Here is a 23,979-nt window from a genome sequence, read left to right as displayed (position 1 = left end):
ATGCCTCTCCCCCTGCTTGCGCCCTCTCTCTCCCTCAAATGAATAAATAAAATCTTTACCAAAAAGAAAAAAAAAGAGTAAACCAAGTGAAATGATGTTGCATTAAACACCTTACAAGAAGGGATTCGATATAAAAGATAAATCCTGAGAAGTTCTTAAGAAAAGTCATTTAAATGGCCAAATGGAAGATGGGAAGACTAAATTGGGAGGGTCTTTCCTAATCCTAGGAAGAGGTAAGCACAGATGACACTTCAGAAATCCAACCAATTTCACAGTGAATTATTTTCCCGTTCAATTTAGCTATCCCTCCCCCAATCCCTTTCACAAAAACTGGGTTCCAAACTCACCTATTATGTTTTCCCAACTTGAAAATCTGGAAAACAACAAAGCAATATCAATCCAGAAATCACATACTTGTCATTAGGTGCAAAAGTTTATGTGCTTAAAGACCTCAAAACATTGAATGCTACAGAACAAGAACGGGATGTGGGCTGTGGGCTGGGCAGCTGAAACCAATTATGCAGGAAATTTGGCATCTAAAGTAAATGGTACATCTGAATACTTAGAATGACTCTCAATTATATTAAAGTAGTTTTAATTTTTTCCAATTGCTACACTACTCCTCCACATCCCTCTCCCAAGGCTCTACTCTTCCATGCTTGCTTGCAGCTGATTTCAATTGTTTTGTATTTTCTTAATCTTCCCTATTATCTCCGCTGGTTTTTTTTTTTTCCCTTCATCATCATGATTTTTTTTTTTTTTACAAGGCACTCACGCAGCATCTGATGCTTCTACAAACGGAGAGATTTTTCTTCCCATCCTTGAAGCGACAGCTTGTCTCTCCCCTGAAGTGTCTTTGTCGAAATGCCTGATAAACTGTTTATTTTTCCTAACAGCTTTCCTTTTTTGTCTGAAAAACAAACATTAACCAAAAAAGTCCTTGTTTCCCTAAATTGATACTTTTTATGCAATCCCTGGTGCTAGAGCGCCGCCTGCTGAGAAAATGGGGATTAGCAGATCACAGGGCTTTTGTTTTTGTAGAGGATAAAATAATTCGAGTGGCCATTTTCTCATCCTAGGTACAGATTCTTCAGGAACAAGTGTAATATTCTTAAGGATCCTTCCACTCACTATCCAGCAGAAGTCACTGGACATTACCCCTAACAGAACTTCACCACAGTATAATAAAACTATTTTTTACCACCATCTACCAAAGACTTAACAAAATACCCTGTGTAGAATAGAATTGCCAGCCAGTGAGGTAGGGCCTTTCTCTGAATCAGCTAATGATATGGAACTGGTGACCTCATATGGCAGGCTATTCTGCCACTATAGAGAGCCCAAATTATTGCATAGGCCTTTCTTATACTAAGCTGAAGTCAGCTTTCTATAATCCTCATAGCTTTTATCTGCAATTCCCAATTCTTCTTCTGGGACACTACAAGATTTAATCACTTTTCTGCAAGTGAGCCCTTTAATATTGAAAATATGCTACCATATCCCCCTAAACATTCAAAATACTGATCACTCCCCAATAACTATAACCCAGAAAAATCTGATTTTGTGTGCAACTTGTTACGGACTAATGTTTGTGTCCCTCAAAATTCATACGTTGTAGTCATAGCTCCCAAGGTGATATTTGGAGGTGGGGCCTTTGGGAGGTAATTAGGTTTAGATGAGGCCATAGGGTGGGGTCGTCACAATGGGTTTAGTGCCCTTATAAGAAGCAATAAGAGAGCTTTCTCCTCCCTCCTTCCTACCTTTCTCTCAATCTTGCCCACTCCCCAGCAAGAAGGCAGAATCTGCAAGCCAGGAAGAGAGCCCTCATCACAACTCAACCATGCTACACCCTGACCTCAGACTTACTAGCCTCTAGACTGTGAGAAATAAACTTCTGTTGGTCAAACAACCCAGTCAATGGCATTTTCTTATGAAGTGATCCCACTCTACATACATACCACAGTTATATCTTGCAATAATCCATAGTATATTCTATACCCTATAGATTTTATATTCAAGGAGTTACATTTTCAAGTGAGCTAACTGGATGTCCCTATTCTATAACTGAGACACTGAAGCAAAATTTTATACACACACACACACACACACACACACACACACACAAAGTGTTCACATATACACATATATGCCACAGCAAGTTTTTGCCACAATCAGTTTTGTAAAAAGCTCCTCACCAACTGCTAACCTGCCATCTCAGCTGAATTCAAAATTCTAATTTTCAGGGCTTCTCTGTTACTCCAAAACATTCATAGTACCTGGTTTCCCAGAAACTTACATTTTCAACAGTCACCTGGGAAATTTTCTTGCTAGTTGGTCCATTCGCAAAAAATACAAACCCAGTGTGGAAGATTGAAAAAATGACCACAAGTTCTTTTCCTCCTTCTACCTATGCCCTAGCAATGTGAGAGTCTTTTTCTCCACTTCTGGTCTGGCCCTGAGATTTCTCTAATAGAAATGATGTTGTATGAGCTCAAACTCTATGTCTCAAGAGGCTTTGTATGTTCCTAATTTCACTCTTGGAACCCTGAGTTGCCATATGAATGAGCCTAAAATAGCATGCTGAAAGATAATACATGGAGAAATGTCTCAGTCATCTGAGCCATCCAAGCTGAATCCACTATAGGCATAACTCAGAGATAGTGCAGGTTTGGTTCCAGACCACCACAACAAAGTAGATAGTACAATAAAGCAAATCAAACTGATTTTTTTTGTGTCCCAGTGCATATAAAAGTTATGTTTGGGGCACCTGGGTGGCTCAGTGGGTTAAAGCCTCTGCCTTCAGCTCAGGTCATGATCCTAGGGTCCTGGGATCGAGCCCCACATCGGGCTCTCTGCTCGGCAGGGAGCCTGCTTCCCCCTCTCTCTCTGTCTGCCTCTCTGCCTACTTGTGATCTCTGTCCGTCAAATAAATAAATTTTTAAAAAAAATCTGTTTCTTCGTTCCCCTTTATTTAAAAAAAAAAAAGTTATGTTTACACTGTACTATATTCTATTAAGTCCACAATAACACTATGTCTAAAAAACAAGATATGTACATTAATTTAAAAATACCTTATTGCTAAAAAATGGTAACTATCATCTGAGCTCTCAGCAAGTCGTAATCTTTCTGCTGATAGAGGGTCATGCCTCAATGTTGATGGTTGCTGACTCATCAGGGTGATGGTTGCCAAAAGTTAGGGTGGCTGTGGCAATTTCTTAAAACACAACAAAAATGAAATTTGCCACATCAACTGACTCTTCTTTTCACTTGAACAGTTAGATGTCATTGTAGGGTCATTAAATGGCCTAACTTCAACATTGTTGTGTCTCAGGGAATAGGGAGGCCAAAGGAGAGGGAGAAAGATAATATTTATCTATTAGGTTCATCTTTATTATATGGGTGCAGTTCATGGAACCCCAAAACAATTACAAAGTAACACCAAAGATCACTGATCACAGATCACCAACACATAATACTGAAAAAGTATAAAATATTTCAAGAATTCCCAAAATGGGACACAGAGACACAAAGTGACCAAATCCTGTTAGAAAAATGGCACTAGTAGCATTTGCTTGACCCAGGTTGGCACAGACCTTCAATCTGTAAAAAATGCAATATTTGCAAAGCACAATAAAATGAGGTGTGTCTGTATAAGCCAATCAAACCAGTCAAACCACCAACTGACCAGCTACCTGAGTAAACCCAGCCAAGATCAACCAAGCCTAGCCTAAACTAGACCTTCCCAGCTGAGCCCAGCCTATATTGAAGAATGACCTTCAGAATTATGAGCTAAATAGCTATGAAGCTATATGAAATTGCAACATCACCTATAGTGCATTGTAGCCATAAATAATTAACTCTCATCTAATCAAGTCTTTAGTTGTAATTTCTAGTTCATAGAACTACACGGGATAAAGGAACAAGCTAACTTCTATTTGACAATGAGGCAGGTATATATAAATAAGCATACACACATGCACACACTACACACAATCAATTTACAATATTTAGTTTTTTAAGTTAGAGAATGCCCTGAGAACTTTGGAAGCACATTTCTCCAGCAGTTCTCCTTACTGTGCCTAAAACCTAAATTAGTCCCAACACTGTTTACAGTGTTCTGTAAACAGAAGATATAAGGCTGCATCTCAGGGATCCTAAGGAAAGTTGAGGTCCGGCCACTTTAGAACCTATGACAAAGATTTACTATATGCAGTCTCTGAATTGATCACTTCTCAGTTAAATTTTTTTAGGAACATTTTAATAGTCAGTCTCTGAAACCCAGCCACACAATCTCTATGACTCACACAGAGTCAGGGAAAACCATCAGACTAACCATTTTTTATCTCAAAATTTTTATTCTCCTTGACATAAAGAAGAACTATTATCAACTTCAGGTAGATTATTATCAACTGCAAGTAATAAAGCAGTCTAGGTGTTTGAACTACAAATGCATAAATATGATAGGAGTTTGGGTTCATCTGGTGTAAAGAACAGTTTAGAGTTTTGAAATTCTTTTTAACTAATATTACATATTTAAAAAACCAAAACCATATTTTCTTAAGGCTTTTCTCCTTCATTTCTAAATCCAAGTGTATTATCAAGGAAACTGGAATCCATGTGCTGTGGAATGTATTTACACTCCATTCATTACAGTGTATTACACTGTACAACACTGACATTCTCTTTTATAGGAGTTATTTCAAGGTTCATATGAGTCTAAGGCTAAAATTTCAGAGGACTTTCTTCTCCCAGCCCCTCAAAGAGTCCCAGAATTTGTAAACCATACTCTTGACTGGAACATCAAGTTCTTTTTTTTTTTTTTAGGATTTATTTATTTGAGAAAGAGAGCACACACAAGCAGGGGAACAATAGGCAGAGGGAGAAGGAGAAGCAGGCTCCCTGCTGAGGAGGGAGCCTAATGTGGGGCCTGATCCCAGGACCCTGGGATCACAACCTGAGCCAAAGGCAGATGCTTAACGACTGAGCCACCCAGGCGCCCCTGGCATATCAAGTTCTTAAGAGCTTTTGTCCAAATTTAGTATTCACAAGATGGAAAGATTTCCAGATTAGTTAGACAAATCATTCCCCTTCTTTCCTTTGTCCTTGATTCTAACTGCTTTGGATAAAGAGAATGAAAGTCTTCTCTATGAAGCAGCAGTTAGTACAATCTTGTAACTGAATAGAATAGGGTAACACTGGAGAATTCCAAAGCAAGGAAAGAGAAGGCACAGTATGAGTGCAAGGTACTACCAGACTCTTCACAAAGCCCTTTCCAAATACTCTCTCTCAGTGCTGCAGCATCCCCAGACAGCAGATGGGGAACTGCTAATAGCACAGCTGGGGGGGTGGGGGGGAATGCTAATGTGAGCTCAGGTGGATATTTTTACCTCCCTGAGCTTCCAGTGACTTCTCTGAAAAACGGCAGATTACCCTTACCCCAAAAGGTGTTATGTGAGAATTTCCTCGATACCTCCAGTTTCCTGGTAAGTGCTCTAGTTACTATTATTGCATAACAAAGTAGTAAAAATGTAAAACAATCCTTTTATTTTCCTCATAGATTCTGGGAGTCGGGAATTCAGGAAGGGCTTGACTGGACAGTTCTCCCTGGGGGGTTGCAGTCAGATATTGGCCGAGGCTGCAGATATCTGAAGGTTCAACTAAGCTAGACATCCTAGATGGTTCACTCACATGGCTGGTAATTGACTGGAAGCCATTGCCTGGGAGCTCAGCTGGGGCTGCTGACAACACATGGCCTCTGCACCATGGCAATCTCACATAGCATATCAAAGCTCCAAATGCAAGTCCCAGGTGGAACTTCCAAAAGTGGAATCTGCATGGCTTTTTATGACCTAACGTTCGAAGTCACATAGATCACTTTTATCATATCCTGTTGGTCAAAGCACTCCCAAGCCTACCTATATTCAAGAGAAAAAAGCAATAGATTCCCATCTCTGAATAGGAAGTGTGTCAAGAATTTGTAGATGAGATGTTAAAACCACCATAATAATCAGGGATACTCACAAAGAGCAAGACTGACACTACTGCTGCCCTGGCCCATGTCTGAAGTCACCTACAACTGCAGATAACATTTCCTGTGATTGTTGACAGTGGCCACTGCAGGGGCCCAGGTCTTTGTTTCTCAGCCCAAGAGCTTTTTCTCTGTGTGGAAAGGAGCTAAGCCCTCAGAGGCAACCCTCAACCAATACCAGAGTCAGTGGATAAATACTCAACTTCCTTATCCCTTGGCAGGCCAGTTCTGAGGTAAAGTCAGGTGGTGTCCAACATGACAGAGAGCCACTTGGCCTAAGCAGCAGCCAGCTCATTAATACCCTCTGTACTGGCTTTCCTCCCTTCTCCCTCCAGCACTCCCTCCCTCATCTTTGCTTTCTGGCATCAATTCCAGCACCTGACTTCCTGTCCTCCAATCTGCTTTTGGAGACCCAAACTAAAACACCCATTACGTGTGTCCTGATTAGAAAAGTCTGGGAACTATTGCAACCGGTGACCTCCCCAGTTTAAATTCCTGCAATTATTATCATCCATATCAGAAATGTGGTTAACTGGGAAGGTCTGGGATTGCCCTGAGTGCTCAAAGAAGTCCTAGGGTAAAGCCAAAACTGCTCCAGTACCTGGGTGGGTAACTGTTTCATTAATGGATCCCACTTTCCCCATGAAATAAAGTACTTTCTACAGCAAAAAAAAGGAGGTTCCTCCTTGGTCCCTTAAAAGGAGCCATAAAAGGGGCACTTGGGTGGCTCAGTCAGTGAAGTGTCCAACTCTTGATTTCGGTTCAGGTCAGGATCTCAAGGTTGTGAGACTGAGCCCCACATTGGGCTCTGTGCTGGGCATGGAGCCTGCTTAAGATGTTCTCTCTCCTTCTCCCTCTGCCTCTCTCCTTCTCTTTCTCTCTTTCTCTTTCTCTCTCTCTCTCTCTCTCCCCCACCCCGCCAAAAAATAATTAATTTTTTTTTAAATTTTTTAAAGGTAGCCATAAAAATCAGCATCAGCACTGAATAATGGCCTACAGCCTGAAAAGAAATTAAGCAAGATTGAAAATAAATACATCTGAGTAAAATCTAAACTTTCAGAGCCAGCAAACTTCAGGCAATTGCAATTTCAGCAGCCAAGTGGAAGGTTTTTTTTATTCTTTAACTTCTCAATCATGCCTACTGGAAGTACTACAACCCAAGCTCAAGGTATGCTCTCAAATTAGCTTATCAGATGAATCAGCCTTCCCTTGGCTCTCAAGATCTTTTATAATTAGCTTTGTGACATAATGCACATGGGCAAAGCTCAGAGGAACGAGAAAATTCATTTAGAGCAGTTGCCAGAGTTCCAGTGTTTTCTCAAGCTTAGTCAGTTAATTCTACTTCTGGGCATAACCAAGAATGGGTCCCGGGGTCTGCCAGGCTTTTCTGGCTTCCTTTAAATTGGAAATGTCTGGACAACCTGTCTTCAGTTTCTTTGGAGTGTTCTCTTGATATCCCACCTGAATGAAAGAAGTGCAGTTGCAGAAATGATAGACGTCCATCATTCGTCAAACCTTGTACTGAAGTGGGAATTTAACTACATAAATGCCAAACCTCCTTAACCCATAGTTTGTTACTAACAAAGGTAACAAAACTGCATAGGACACAGCAACGTGGTTGTTTTCTTGAAAGAACTCCAGAGACCAAATTATACAATTTCTAACACTGGGCTATTCAGGGGCCTGGTAAACACAGAAACCACAAGAGGGGAGGGAAGGGAAAGAAGTGGGGGCAGGACGTCTGCTCTAATTCCTCATTCACTCTGCTTTGCTCTGTTTCATAACAATGTCAGCTCTATGGAATAAAACCAAATGTGGCTTCTGTGTCTTTAAGGCCCAAGCAACTTGGGCAATGGATAGGTTGTTATGGCAACTTGTAATTCTACTGTCTACTAAATTGAAAAGCAACAATAGAAAATCCTTAGCAAATAAAGTGGGATACCTCTTAACGACAATTATCTGTTTATCACAGTCTGGTTTTGAGTTCTTCAAATACAAATACCTAGAATCCTTTGCTATGTTTGATTGAAGAAGGGCTAATTTTTTCCCTTTTTTTTTCTTTTCAAAAGCTCTCAAGCAGGAAAGAAGAAAACAAACAAACAAGTTTCTGAGAGAGTTTAGATGTCAAGCGTCTTCTATGGCCCCAGAAGAATGCTCCCACTATACACACACACAAAAGGAGGAAGCGGGATTAAGCAACTCAAAAATCTATAGCAACATGAGGTAGTAAAACCTCATGGTAGTAAAATCAGATAGCCTTGAAAAAAGGCCTGAGACCATAAGTTTTGAGATATATGCTTTGCACATATACATACAAAAAAGTGTTTTAAGATTATAACCCAAATAAAACATCAAAAACTTCTACCATCCACCGTCTATTTAAATGTATTAAAAAACCACTAGGCATCTTGTAAGACACTAGAGCTACAAAAACAAGGAAGACCCAGTCTCTAACCTCTAATAAGCTCATATTGGCACATACATTTTTTTAAATTTTTGTAAAGATTTTATTTATTTATTTGACAGAGAGAGAGAGATCACAAGTAGGCAGAGAGGCAGGCAGAGGGAGAAGCAGGACCCCGCTGAGCAGAGATCCTGATGTGGAACTTGATCCCAGAACCCTGAGATCATGACCTGAGTCAAAGGCAGAGGCTTAACCCACTGAGCCACCCAGGCACCCCAGCACATAAATTATATGACCGGTTTTCCCAAGTGTTATGGTTTGAATTGCATCCTCCAAAAAATCTGTATGTTTTAGTCCTAACACATAGTACCTCAGAATGTAACCATATTTGGAGATAGGATCTTTAAAGAGGTCATTAAATTAAAGCAAGGTCATTAGGGTCAGCACTAATCAAATCAGAATGTTGTCCTTATAAGAGGAAATTTGGACACAGACATGCACAGAGGGAAGATGATGTGAAGACACAGGGAGAACACAAGCATCTACAACCAAGGAGAGAGGAGCCTTCTCTCATGGCCGTCAGAAAGACCGAACCCTGCCAATACTTTGATCTCAGACTCCCAGCCTCCAGAAGGGTGAGAAGTAAATTCTGTTGTTTGCCACCCGGCCTGTGGCTCTTTGTTATAACAGCCCTAGCAAATGAGTATGCTGAAGCTATATTCTAGAGTAGTGGTTCTCAATCTTTTGGCTGCATCAGAGTCCCCTGGAGGACTTATTAAGACACTGTTGGACCCATGCCCAGAGTTTTCTGATCCAGGAGGTCTGGGGAGCGACCACAGAATCTACATTTCTAGTAAGTTCTCAAGTAATGCTGATGCTGCTGGTCTAAGCACTTCCTCTTGAGAACTACTGTTTTAAGAGGTACAAATTACATCAGATCCTAACGGACTCAAGTCGAGAGGCCTCTTTCTCCCTCCTTCCTGAATCTAAAATGGAAAGGATTCTTACCGATTCTGACCTGAGCTTCACACCCAGGTACAGTCACAGGTGAGCTTGCCCCATATACTGCAATCATGAAAGCTACATCTTGCAGAGATCCTAAACTTTAAGACACAATAACCCTGTCCACTACTAAAACATAGCCCATGAATGGATTCCAATAAATTAGACCAGCAATTCTCCCTTCATCGAGAAATTAGGCAGGTATATGAGGGAAGGAAGGGTTTTCTTCCATTTAGTCAAAGGCAGAAGATGGGGGAGAGTGGACAAAAGTAATTCCCTCTCTTGCCCACCCTACAACCCAGGCTACTGGCCCCCTGCCCTGGAGTCACATTTAAGAAGTTCCAAATCTAAAGCTATGCCCCTCTCCTCAGGCCAAGTATGCCCAGAATCCATACCCGACTCCAGATGATGTTCCAGTACCTGAATTCCCTACCCAAATGACTCTGGGCCTGCTTTCAAGGCCTGCAGAAGGTTTCTTCCTTGGACTTCCCACAGCCAGACCACATTGCCAGTATGCACAAAACTCGACCCAAGGGACAGATGATAAAAGAGGGGGGATGAATGGAGCTTGGACCTAGGAGCTGGAGTGTCCATGAACATGTGTGAAAGGCTCAGCAGCACATTGGTACTTGGGGTGGAAAGAGTCCTAATATGTAGTATTTACCAATTTCATAGTATGAATATTCCCACTGTAGCCAATTTCAAGATACCAATATGAAGTCAACTGGCTCACAAAAATTCCTGGAAAAAACAAACAAACAAACAACAACAACAACAACAACAACAACAAAAAAAACAGTCCTTCACACTAGGGGACAAAGGCAGGAGTGGGAAAAAAACAAGGGCAAGCTGGTGGTCTTCATTTGTATTTTTTTTTAAAGATTTTATTTATTTATTTGACAGACAGAGATCACAAGTAGGCAGAGAGGCAGGCAAAGAGAGAGGGGGAAGCAGGCTTTCTACTGAGCAGAGAGCCCGATGCGGGGCTCAATCCCAGGACCCTGGGACCATGACCTGAGCCGAAGGCAGAGGCTTTAACCCACTGAGCCACCCAGGCGCGCCCCTCTTCATTTGTATTCTTGCCCTGACGCAGCCTATATTAAAGGTAAGCCAAGGGCATCATCCCTGTATCAACCAAGATTTGCTCTGGTCACCATTCATAGTGGCCATCAATGTTGAGCTAACAAAGAAGGACCCTTCCTCCCTAACAGTAGTTCATTCAAGATAACATTGTTGGTTCCCTCCCCAAAAGCCATTCCCCAACCCCTTGTTCTCTCCAGAAGAGTCTGCTGCTCTCTACAGAGGCAGAAAAATGGTACATACTTGCTTTCCAAGCTCTCTTGTAGCAAGATACACATTTTGGCCAATGGGTGCTGAGAGGGGGAAGTCTGCTTGGGCCTCCTAAGAAAAGTTTCTCCCTAAAAAACAAGAAGAATGGCCTCTCTTATTCTCTGGACATACTCCTTCTGCTGTGATGCCTAACAGTGGCACCCACCATCTTGTAATCATGAGAGAAAACATTACAAATATGCACAAGATGACAAAGAAGGATCAGAAGCTACTGGGTTGTTTTTTTATTTTAATTAATTGTGGTAAAATACATATAACGTGGAAATTTACCACCTTAACCATTTTTAAGTGTACAGTTTTGTAGTGTTTAAACACAATCACACTGTTGTGCAACAAATCTCCAAAACTCTTTCAGCTTGCAAAACTGAAACTCTGAAATATTCCTCCCCTCCCCCACCAGCCCTGGGCCACTACCACTCTCTCCACTCTATTTTCTACGAATGTGACTACTCTACGTACTTCATATAAGCGGAATCACACAGTATTTTTCTTTTTGTGACTGGCATATTTCACTTAGCATAAGGTTTATCTATGTTGTAGCATGTGTCTAAATTTCCTTTCTTTTTAAGTTTGAATAATATGTCACTGTGTGTATATATCACGTGCTGCATATCCATCAGTGGACACCTGGGTTGCTTCCATCATTTGGCCATTACGAATAATGCTGCTATAATGTGGATATACAAATTTCTCTTCAAGAACCTACTTTCAATTCCTTTGGGTATATATACCTAGAAGTGGAATTGCTGGATCATATGGTGATTCCATTTTTAATTTTCTTTTCTATTTTTAATTGTTTAAAGCAGCACCATACTGTTCTCCACAAAACTGTACCACTTCACCTTCCCAACAAGAGTGCACAATTGTTTGAATTTTTCCACACCCTCACCAACACCTGTTATTTTTCTTTGTTTTGTTTTTTGTTTGTTCACTTGATAATGGCCAATCTAATGGATAAGAGGTGAGCTCCTGGATTCTTCAATGGCATCTGGAGCTATTGAACCAGCCTGGAATTGCCCTGCCTCCAGAAGTCTTATGCAGGAAATAAGTAATAAAGATCCTTACTGTTGAACTCCCTTTTAAATAGGCCTTAAGCATTTTCTAACTGATGAGCTGTTTTTTTCGATAAGAACTCTAAGCAGAAAGAACTAAATTTAATTCTCTGTTTCTCATGCTTTCCATTATATACTGTTTCTTGTACTCACAGAACTAACAAATTCTACCCCAAGGTCAAGTCATGATATACTCTAACACCAAATACAATGGAGTATTCATAATTGTTTTATCCATAATAAACAAAAACCGGAAAGAACCCAGGTATCCACTGACAGGATAAACAAACTGTGTACATCCATATAAAGGAATACCAGTTAGCAATAAAAATAATAAAATTATGATAGATAAATCTCAAAAACACTATGCTGAGTGAAGAAGTCTTATACAAGACAGTACATATGGCAATGATGCCATTTATATAAAGTTACAGAACAGGTTAATCTAATCTATGGTGGAAAAAAATCAGAACAATAGCTATGGCCTCTGAGGGGGGGATTGCCTAGAAAGGGGCATGAGAAAACTTTCTACGATCATGGTAATGGTCTATATCTCAACTGGTTTTTGGGTTACACAGTGAGAATGCATTTGTGAAAATAAAGTGGCAGATATACACTAAAGACTTGTGCATTTCATTATCTATAAATTGTATATCAAAAGAACAAAGTATAAATTAATATTTAACTCTAGTAAATTATATGCAAGACAAAAAATTTAAGGGGCAGTTTATTGAGGACTGCAATTTACTTTGAAATACATTTTTTAAAATGCCAAGATAAGGACTGATGGATGGAAGGACAGACAGCTGTGTAATTCACAAGTATAATAAAATGTTAATGGTGGAGGGGTCAGGATGTTCAAAATAAAATTCTTTTGATTTTGCTAGCTAAGAGCGCTTGAAAGTAAACAACAGGTACAAGTTTTGGTTGTATATGGTAAAAGTTTTCCTGACTACCTTGAGGGTTGGAATAAAATTAAAAAGACTTAGGAAAAAGACAAGAGAATCATCAATTACAAAAAATTTTACACTTTCTCGCTTCAACTACAAAATTTTATATTTTTGTTACGATCAAAAACTGGGAAGTGCTGCCATGCAGGAAAGAGCTCAGCTTGAACAGTGAGTGCTGCCACAGGTCTTAGGGCTTCCTGATGTTCCTTCCTTGTGCTTTGTGTGTTCAGTTTCAGTTGCCCCTTCCACTGGGCATTGGGAACCTTGGGGGATATGAAATTCCTAGACATGACTCCTCTTCCCCCAGCACATTTCCTGTCCCTGACCTTAAGAGCTGACTTTGAGCTAAAGGTATTGTGAACACTTAGCAGTGAGGCAGGCACAAGGGAGCAGGGAGTCACACCACAGGGAGCAGGGACAGATGGCCAGCAGGGTGCAATGTCACACCAGGTTAAGGCAAGTGTGATCAGTCAACCTGTGCAGGAACCACATTTCTTTGTCTCCCCTCACCCCACCTCCAACAAAACAAATTTTTCACTCTTTTTTTTCTTTTTTTTTTTTTAATTTTATTTATTTGTCAGAGAGAGAGTGGGAGAGAGAGCGAGCGAGCATAGGCAGAGGCAGAGGGAGAAGCAGGCTCCCTGCCAAGCAAGGAGCCCGATGTGGGACTCGATCCCAGGACGCTGGGATCATGACCTGAGCCGAAGGCAGCTGCCTAACCAACTGAGCCACCCAGGCGTCCCTCTTTTTTTCTTTTTTAAAAGCCATTCTCTAGTTCTTTTTTTGTGTGTTTGTTTAGTTTTGGGGGTTTTGTTTTGTTTTGTTTTTTACATACTACCATATCACAAATGTTAGCCCTGGAAGAGATGAGGGCGAGCTTACAGTTAAATTCCTTCATTTTACAGAAGGGAGCTGAACCCAAAGATAAAGGGATCGTCTCAAGATCACTGAAGAGCAGAATCACGACTAGAAAGGTATCCTCTATCCTCAATAAATGGTGAGACTATTCAAAACTCAGACATGAAACTTCTTCCTACCCTTTCAAGGGTATTTTTATTATTTTTACTAGGAAGGAGCACTGAGCCCATTATCCCTGCCCCTTGTGACAGATGTACACCTTGAACAATAATAGCATCCAGTGGAATACTAATGACCTTCCTCATACATAGCCGTGTCCCGCTGGTGGCGGGGGGATACATTCCAAGACCCCCAGTGGATGCCTGAATCGCGGAAGTACCGAAACCTAGCTAGATACATGATTTCTTTTCCTATACATACAAACCCATGATGAAGCTTAACTTCTAAATTAGGCGCAGTACAAGATTAACAATAATAAAAAAAGAATGATGTAACAATATACTGTGATAGAAGTTATGTAAATGGCCGCTCTCAAAACGCCTTAGGGCGCTGTACTCACCCTTCCCCTTGTGAGGATGGCAGAAAGAAAATGCCTACATGGGATGACGTAAGGCGAACGTCGCCACGCTATGGCGCAGCGTGGGGCTCTTGCTTCCCGGTGCAATCAAGGCTGAGGGTAGGTAACTGGAACTCCAGAAAGCCCATCTGAGGGACAGGGGGACTACTGTATTCTTTTCTGAGGGCTTGGAAATGGGATGTGGACCGGGTCATCTTTTGTCACTTGGTTAGCTTCTCCTGAGGACGTTACTGGAAATCAGAAGTATCTGAAGGTTGCGGTCATCACAGTCAACTGTCAGAGCAGTTCCCCGCTGAGAAAGGCCTGAATCGGGAACTGCCAGCTCACTTCAGCCCCAACGTCCCTGTGAGAGGCCAAGCCACACAGACGGCCCGGGGAGAGCCTCCTCCAGGGCCCTGCGCTCACTCCTCCCACCCCCCACCCCCAGACTCTCCTTTCTCTTCTTCTTTATGTCATTTCTTAAGGAAAGACAATTACCTCATGTCTGTAGAGGACATCGCTGCAGAGTTTTTAAATACTTCTCATTTAGTCTTGTAATCACTCTAAGTAGCTTACAGTTCTTACAGATAAGAGAAAAAGTTATGTAGGGGTTGGAGGATAACATTAAACTCATATTACATACTGAATCCTGACTAAAGAGCTTCTTAAGATTTTATTTATTTGACAGACAGAGATCACAAGTAGGCAGAGAGGCAGGCAGAGAGGGAGAGAGGAGGAAGCAGGCTCCCCGCCAAGCAGGGAGCCCAATGCGGGGCTCGATTCCAGGACCCTGAGATCATGACCTGAGCCAAAGGCAGAGGCTTTAAACCACTGAGCCACCCAGGCGCCCCTAAAGAGCTTCTTCTTACCTATCACCAAACAATTCCACATATATGAGCTCTACATACGTATAAATCAGAGAACACTTACTAAAACCACTCTGCCAAGAAGGAGACCCCAAGCCCAGAGCTCCTCTATTATGCAAAAGTTGAGAGTAAACTCTTGGCCCAAACATCTGGAGTTTATAGTCAACTCCTGTTCAGTAGCTGTGTGACCTTCAGCCAATAACTTACACTCTCTGAACCTTGGTTTCCTATATCTAGAAAACAGAATTATTTCTAGTGTCTAATAGTGGTGTGCTGGTAAACATTTTACTGCTTCTCTGAGAGGAAAAATACTTTATGAATGTGTCTGTATTTGTTTTTACTGAAAGGCTATATAGCACACAATTTCTAAATTTATAAGAAAATCTTTACAGTAAGTCCAATGTAACCAATTGATTTTCACAGAATGCTTCCTTTATTTTTCCTGAAGTTGCAACTAACAAGTACAGTTCTGACATGAATGTTGCTATTTTAAGCATATTAATAAAAATGAAATGAAAATGAAAAAAAAAGAAACAAAAATTATGCCAGAACTTGATTTCCTCACCAAAGATGTGAGCAGCTTCTTTGTTGAATCTGATAATGACTTTCAAATACTATTTGGTCTATTTTCTATTTGCAACATTTAATGTCTACAGGCATGAGACATTTTAATTTTAATTTGTATTATTAACAATTTCTCCATCACTTTCTTAAAGCTAGACAACCAGCAAAATAAATCAAGCCTGATTCATAGCATTTGCAGCTTTGCGTAGTATAAATAATCCTACTGCGGCCAATTTTGAGATACCAATGGGCCATCAGTTAGGGAGTTGAGAAGAGATGTGCAGGAACACCATCATAAAGTATTGCCACCATATCCACAAAAATAAAGGTACTGAGCCTCAAAAGCATAAATAAGAGTAAAATGTAATTAGGAAGTGAGGAGTTTTAAGTATTATCTTCGCAAATATAATACAAATGTAAGCTTATGTAATTTAATTTTTAATAATGGCTGTTTTAATAACCAGCTCCATAAATTCCTGGAAATGTAACAGTGTGACCTCGAGAGACCTTATCAGCTGCTCCAGCACACCACAGCTAGAACAGCATTTTCTGGCAATTACTACTTAAGATGCTGTGATCAGTGGCCATTTGCTTCATGTGCACACAACTTCCACAACACTATCTGGATTAGTGCCCTGGATTTTCAAGGAAACTCATTTGCATTTGGATAAGAAGAGAAATTCTTGAGCCATACATGTATGTTCAATAAATGTGTAATGAGTAACTAAACCATCAGTTTATTCCTCCAAAGTCCTTTAGATAAAACAGCTTAGAAACAGAGCAGCCTAACTGTAGGGAGCAAGATGATCAAGAGAGAATGAAAGTGTAGGTGCTTTCCACTTTGGAAATTACCCTACTTGCATTTTACTGCAGAACCTGAACAGGAAATGAAATGGCTGTTGTAGGGGGGGAAATAGATGAAAATTTACAAGCAAAGCAACAAAGTATTGGGGAGGGGGGCGGGTGGAGGGAACTGCTGGGGTTACGGATAAGAATTCAGAGAAAAATGAAACTATAGAAGAGAAAAAACACAGAACTTACCTTAGAGACTTCTCAGAAGATCATTCTCAATTCTGTGGTTACCAGTAGGAAAACAGAGGGGGAAAAAAACATTTAAAAACATCATTTTCACCCCAGGTATTTGAGTCTTCTTTAAAACACTGGTCCCACCCTCTTTAGTAATTTTTATTACAATGTAGAGGAAATGCTAATTTCAAGACTATGCTTCCATTCTTGGGACTGTGCCCCCATAGAAAGCATTCTGGAGAGGTTGAATTCCTCCAAGACTGTCCTTATGATTCTTCCACCAATTTTGGCATTGTGAAGAGCAACTCTAACGTGGCTACTAGAACACAGGCCATAGTTGGTGCTAAACCTTTAGACAGACCAAGAATTAAGAAAAGCAAATGTGACAGATTTTAAGAGGTCCAAATGAGTGTGAAACTAAAACCAGATCCATGAATTGACTGTCTGTATTCATTCACATGCAGCACTTCCAAAATTCAAAAGGAACTTAATCTACTTTTTCATCAGCTACATTTATTCAGAGCTCAATGTTTATTATACTGTGCAAAAAAGGGACAAAATTCAAATTTATAGAGTAATCCACAGAATATGATCAGTATCCTGACCAACAACCAAAGTGGGTTAACATTTTTTTCTCCTGAAATCACACCTTCCAAGGAGTCCCAAGAAGTGCTCAACACAGAAAAAAGGAGAAGGGGGCGATACTTGGCAGGAAAAAGACTACGTCCCACTGAAAACTTCCTTAAAGAATTCACAATACACACTTGCTCATTAGAGAATGGGACTCACGTAAAGACATCTCAGTAAACTTGTTAACCCAGCATTTCCAAGTTATTTGATCAAGGAGCCCATTTCTCCCACCCAACATCGATTATCATCCACAGAAAAGTAGCAGGTATGGGAAGCCTGGGTGGCTCAGTAGGTTTAAGCAGCTGCCTTCCGCTCAGGTCATGATTCCAGGGTCCTAGAATCGAGCCCCGCATCAGGCTCCTTGCTCAGCAGGGAACCTGCTTCTCTTTCTGCCTCTGCCTGCTTGTGCGCTCTCCCTCTTTCTCTGATAAATAAATAAATCTTTAAAAAAAAAAAAAAGTAATGGGTATCACTGATCTAGGAAACAACTGTATTGAGTACAGATTGAAGTAATGGCCTCAACTTTGCTGGCATGGCTACAGCCCCCAGAAAAGAGGAAAGGAGGTGGTGGTCTTGCTGAGGCATGTTATGCCATTCATAGCCAAGGCTCAGTCTTGGCTAGATCAAGCACCCCGTTCTTCTCTCACCATCCCCTTCTAAGACAGATTACAAGATAACAGCGAGTCACTATTCAGCTGTCATTACAGAAAACAGCAACAACCTTTGCTGGACTCTCTAAACAAACTAAAAATTGAAAGAGTCCTGCATATATACGTTCCACCACGCTGAATCAGAGATTTAGGTTAAGATGTACTACTATGCTCAGGGAAAAGTAGGAAGTTAAATTAGAGTCTTACAAAAACATCGAGATAAAAAGATACCAAAACCACACTTGGTTAGAAATAATATTTATTATCCCCTCCCCCCATGTACACATTACTTTTCAGAAACATGAAGATATTATCCATGTCCTCATCAATAACAGTTTGTAGAAAATAAACTTAATTCATATCTTGACAATATATTTCTATCACTTTTTTAAAACAATAGCCATTTTATTTTTCCACATTAGTTCAAGAATAGCTTCAAGTTTTATGTTTTGAATCAAATCAAGACAATCTTTGTTTATAGGCAATTTCCTGACAGATCCCATCCCCCCAACCCCTAAAAAAAATTCTATATCCTAAGTGATAAACTCTTCTTGTACATTCAGCAAACTTTATATTGGAAAAGAAAAAGAATAATTGAGATAGGTACTTACTCTCGTGCACAGTAATAAATCTAGCTGAGCTTCTACACCTTGCTTTGCAATGATGTTTACATAAAATAAATCATTTCTTATCAAGTTACAATGGTAATTTCTTGAAATGTAGATACAAAAGCTATACACTTAATCCACTGAAATTGCCTTCTAATTTTTTTTTATCTGTAATTAAACCATCGCCCTAAGGAAAAGCTTCAACTCAAGAAGATGCTTCCCCTTTCCCTCAGCTATTTCTGTCTAAAGCTTGAATCCTCTCTCAGATCATGTAAAGAGATACATTAAAAGCACAGGAAAAAAATGTTTTAGCTTGCTGACATAATGCCCTTAAGTTTGCTGACATAATGCCCATATTTTAACTTAAAATGTAAAATCAGAGTTAAAGCATCACTTAATTCATACAGTACATTATCAATTAATCAACAGTGTCCCACTGACCCAGAAGTTTCCCAAACTGGTTGTCTTCTCCACATTTAGTAAGTTTATACCCAATGACTCAATCAAAGAATGTGCTTATAATAGGCTGCTGGTTTAATTTTAGTAGTTTTAATATTGGGCTATTTTCAAATATAGAGATGCTACAAGTGGCATATGAACTATTAATTTTGTTTCCCATTACCTACAGAAGAATTGTTCAAATAAAATTTTACAAGACAAAATGCGACCCTACATACCTATATATAGATGTATACATGTATATATTGAACCTAACTAAAGTTGTATAAGCAATACTAACATAGTTCTGGTTACACACTCCTAAGACAGTAACTGTTTTAAAGATAACATATTATAAAGAGGCTTAGGCAAAAGGCAAAAATTAAGAACAAACATGATCTTTGAGGTTTTCAGGATTACTTCAAAAAGCCATTTCTATCCCCCATAGAAGAAAACTATGCATTTACCTTAGGAAAAAAATTATAAAAAGTTAATGCTATCATGTAAAGAATTCACAAAAACTGTACTGTATATCCCATAAAAGTCTCACCTATGTAAGGTAAATCACAATTATGGTTTATAATGTATTACAGACATCACCATCACCTTTCCTCTTTAATAATGAGAGGATTTAACTTCTTTTTTTGACTTACTTAACAAGTGCCACAGAAATTCAAGTCCCAGTAGCAACAAGTTAAACAAGATTACAAAATAAGGCATTCTGCTCATATATCATTAAAGTAACAGGCTGAGTATAGTAAAGCAGGCTCTTTCCATTCTTACAGTTTTCTATAATCCAAAAATTATACAGAAGGCAATCTTTTCCAAAAAAATTCCAATTAATTGCTGTTTTTCCAGAGAAACAGAAAAACATACATAAAATCCTCAACTTTGGTTATTTCTCCCACTGCCATAAATAGAGGCTGATTTTCTCTATTTAATAAAGCCCAATATTAGATATGTGGAGGAAATGTCTCTGTACCACTTCTAAGCCTGTAGGTCACACACACTAAATGATTTTTCAAATTATAGAGTAAATCTAACTCGACAAAATCCCTGTAGTGTTATCTAGGAAAAAAAAAAAGTGGACTCAAAACACACTTGCACACAAACGCAAACACACACATGCACACATATGCACGTGGGGCCAACACAATAAACAGTTTTCTTAAAACATTGGTTGGTTCTCCAAAAAGAATCAGAATATTTATCAGTAGGCTGCAGCATGTGTATAAGGGGCCGCAATGTAACCTTTTTCAGTACAAGGTAAGAAATCTAAATGAACTTTTAAAACTAGTACCTTGAACCAAAGATTTAACCAAAGATGAACTCAAAATACATATTTTTAAAAATTTGGACTCAACTGCCTGTTGTACTTTTACATTAAGTGCTGCTTAAATAAAAATAGAGCCTAAGTTCAATAACATACTGTCTACACATTTAAAGCAATGGTTATATCAATAGGTAAAATGCACCTAATTTGAGTCTTTGACACCACTTGTTTTAAGTTTATTGTATGATAAAAGTTCTTCACAGTTTAAAATATTGTGAAGAAATGTGTTTATGTATAACTATATTCACACAGATATTATGTACACATACTATGTATTTGATGTACCCATAAACTTTGAATATGTGTGCCAGGAGGATACCCCACACATATGCAGGAACCCTGAATAATAGGTTGGTGTGGACTGTGAAATGATTTCTCAGAAATACTTAGAAATAAGGAAAGAATATTATTATGAATAATTATAATAACAAAAAATTTATCTTATTTACATAGTGCCTATCTCCCAAGAGGTAAATATGCTTTATAGACATTTTTTTAGCATCTGTGAGGTGGGGCATTAAGAACACTACCAGTTTTCATTTTCCACAACCAACTAACCTGCCCAGGATCGTACAGTTTAATAAGCGGCAGAACAAAATACAGACATCAAGATCTCCTAACTTGCAATGTCTCCAATTACCAGATCAAATGGTCTTGTGGTGAAATCAAGTCTTCATCACATAACAGCATTTCTACCACGAAGGATTAATTTTTAAGTCTTCATGTACTTGTGATTGTGCGTTATATTTATACCACAGGGAGATCAAAATGATTTTTGGTTTTGGCAGATGAAAAAGTCTAACATTCAGTGTGACTATAATTCAGTGTAACTTCTCCAGTTTAAGTGCGACACAGCTGATTGGTCTATAGGGGAAATGCGGTCAGTCTAACCATGGCTGAAGAAACCTCAATCCAAACAGCTACTGCATAATTACAGAGATAGCCTACAATCTTGTATTGTCTTAAAGGTCTTTTCTATCTCCACATATGGAATACACATATAAATAAGCATTTTAGCACAAAATGTACAGTTAGCATGAATCAGTTCATGTTTAAATAAACAAAGGCCTTAGGGGTGAACTTTAAAGGCCAAGAGCTCCTCAGAGTGCATGTTGTTTAAAGATCGAAGATCTGGCAACTTTAGAAGAAGTTTTGTAAAAATAGAGGCCTCGTTTGGATGGTTTTTCATTATTAAGGTCCTTAGTGCGCGGATGAGAGTTTCCTGCAAAGCCTCCACAGAGTTGACGTTTTCTATTCCAGATCGATCTAATAGAGCAAGGAATAGACAGATATGAATAAGAGGACGTTATAAACGTTAAATATAAACACCAATTAGGAGAAAACATTAAATATAAATAAAATTCTTGCTCATCAATCTCATTAATGAGTCTACAACAAGGTTTTATACATTGGAATAAAGGCAAAAGATAGTTGTCAACATTTAAATCCCAATGGCAAATTTCTGTACCTATTTATTATATTATAAAGAGATACATTACACAGTATACTTGATAAATCAAAATTTGGTATTTAGTATTTTGTTCACAAAACTAGAGGTTCTAATTTTTAAAATTAGATGCCATCTCCTAATTTCAACTGCTCCTGTCAAAATAAAATAGTGTAGTTTACAAATATATTTTTTTACAAATATATTTTTTTACAAATATATTTTTTTCTTCGTATGGAATATATCCACATTTGTATGTTACCACGTATGGCAGGCAACCTCTAAAATGGCCCCCTCATCCTGGTATCCACACCCTTGTGTATCCCTTTCCCCTTCAGTATGCTAGACTTACTAAATCACTACTGATGAATAAAATACTACCAAAAAAAAAAAAAAAAAGGCTTCCATCTTCAGCATACTCTTACTCACCTCCTCTGAGTAAAGCCAGATGCCAAGTGCCATGTTGTGAGCTGCCTATGAGGTAGCCCTTATGCTAAGGAACTGACCAGCATCCAGCAAAGAACTGACTGTTGCAGCCCAACATCTTGCAAGGAAAGAACTCCTGCCACAACCATATGAATAATCCTAGAAGCAGATCCTTCCCTAGTTGAGCCTTCATAGTCGACCACAGCCCTACTCACAGTTTGACTACAATCTCCCAAGAAACCTTAAGCCAGAGGCACCCATCTAAGCCATACCCATATTCCTAATCCTCAGAAACTGTGAGATAATAAATGTACATCTTTTCAAGCCACTAAGTTTTAAGGCAATTTGTTATGCAGTAAACAGGTAACTAATATACTGTGCACCTTTATTACCTAGTTACATTAACCTGTATTCACTTCCATTTAGCATACTGTGTTTATTAAGCTCATCATTAAAAATGTTAATAAACTAGTGATTTAGTATAATCCAACAATAAAGCAAAGTATCTTAAAATTAGCAAAATCTATACTGTTTACCCATGGACTTTTTTTTTTTTAATCATCATCAAGGACTATTTCTTCCCTTTACAATAGGAGGCAGGAGAGCCTAAGAAATACTCAATGGCTTCCAGTACAGGGAGTTTTAATTAAGAAAGATACTGCCAAGGAAGCAAAAATCTCTGGCCATTCACACCCTTTTTATTCATTGTTCACAAGGATATTTAGGCTCTGCATTGTAGCTGGTAGCTAAAAAGGCCACTTGCAACGCAAAGACTAAAATTTCATAGTCAAGAGGGAAGTCTGATTAACTCTAAATGCAGAAAAAAATGATGAAAACAGGTTTATCTTACATTTAATAAAGTGGATTATTACTGAACTATGTTCTAATTATTATGGAAAAAGAAAATTTGAATGCTGACTACTGGTTTGGGAGAGTCATATGTTTTCAGACAAAACTGTTACATGGAGAAAAGACCTCTTAACATACAACTTTGATCATACAATCATAATGGCCATATAAAACTACGTAAAGCCTTCAATGATGCTTCCAAGTCTCTCTCCTGCCTTTAATATTCAAGTAATTGTTTTCTTCAATATCCTTGCAACTTATTAATTCCCTCACCAAGCACTTACTGAATATATATGGCTACTGTGAGAGGTGCTAGGGAATTAGCAGTCAACGTAACAAACCAAAATTCCTTTCCTGAGAGACGTCTTAGAGCAGAAAAAAATACCTAGTTCGCATCACATCATCAGTAATTTACAATACCAACAACTGGGAAAAGAATGACTGTGAGCCCTACAAACAAAATAATCTAGATAGGCAGAGAAGGATACTTGAGTTAGAACTAAAATTATGAGTCTTTCAGTGAATACTCTGTTGGAAAGACCTATGCCTCCTCCTTAAAACTCAGAACTTCAGGAAAATGGATTCCTACACCTAAAAATGTGAACTGCATTAAATCTTTCTAAAATTGCATTTCTAAAACCATGATTTCATGATTTCAAGGCCAAATAACCTACCTACAAATCTAGCTGGATCATAAACAATCATCCTCTAGAAATTAAAACAATACAATGCACAGACTGAAATAAAAATTGATTTTCTAAATGATGTACTAAATGCTACACTACCTACCTCTTAGTTTATAGTATAGTTTAATTCACGATATACCTGTCCTCTACTTCCTTAAACTCAGAGAGGTTCTTCATTGCTCAACACCAAATCTCACCAAAATCTGTGTATATTCACTTCCTACAAGATGAAAGTCAAATTCCTCCCACAAAAACC

General features: G+C 39.0%; 1 protein-coding gene across 1 annotated transcript in view; it reads right to left on the bottom strand.

Annotated features, from left to right (window-relative positions):
- Positions 1-18,178: 18,178 nt before the first annotated feature.
- The window catches only part of NR1D2 (nuclear receptor subfamily 1 group D member 2), a 29,426-nt gene continuing 23,625 nt past the window's right edge, over positions 18,179-23,979 (bottom strand). Inside the window, exon 8 of the mRNA XM_080830274.1 lies at positions 18,179-21,581. Coding sequence (XP_080686400.1) covers positions 21,385-21,581 — 197 coding nt within the window. The 3' untranslated portion in view covers positions 18,179-21,384. The remainder of the gene's footprint in view (positions 21,582-23,979) is intronic.

This window comes from Martes martes (genome assembly GCF_963455335.1).
Source record: "Martes martes genome assembly, chromosome: 1".
Classification (NCBI taxonomy): domain Eukaryota; kingdom Metazoa; phylum Chordata; class Mammalia; order Carnivora; family Mustelidae; genus Martes; species Martes martes.
The sequence above is the reverse complement of the archived record's forward strand: the minus strand, read 5'-3'. Positions and strand labels throughout refer to the sequence as shown.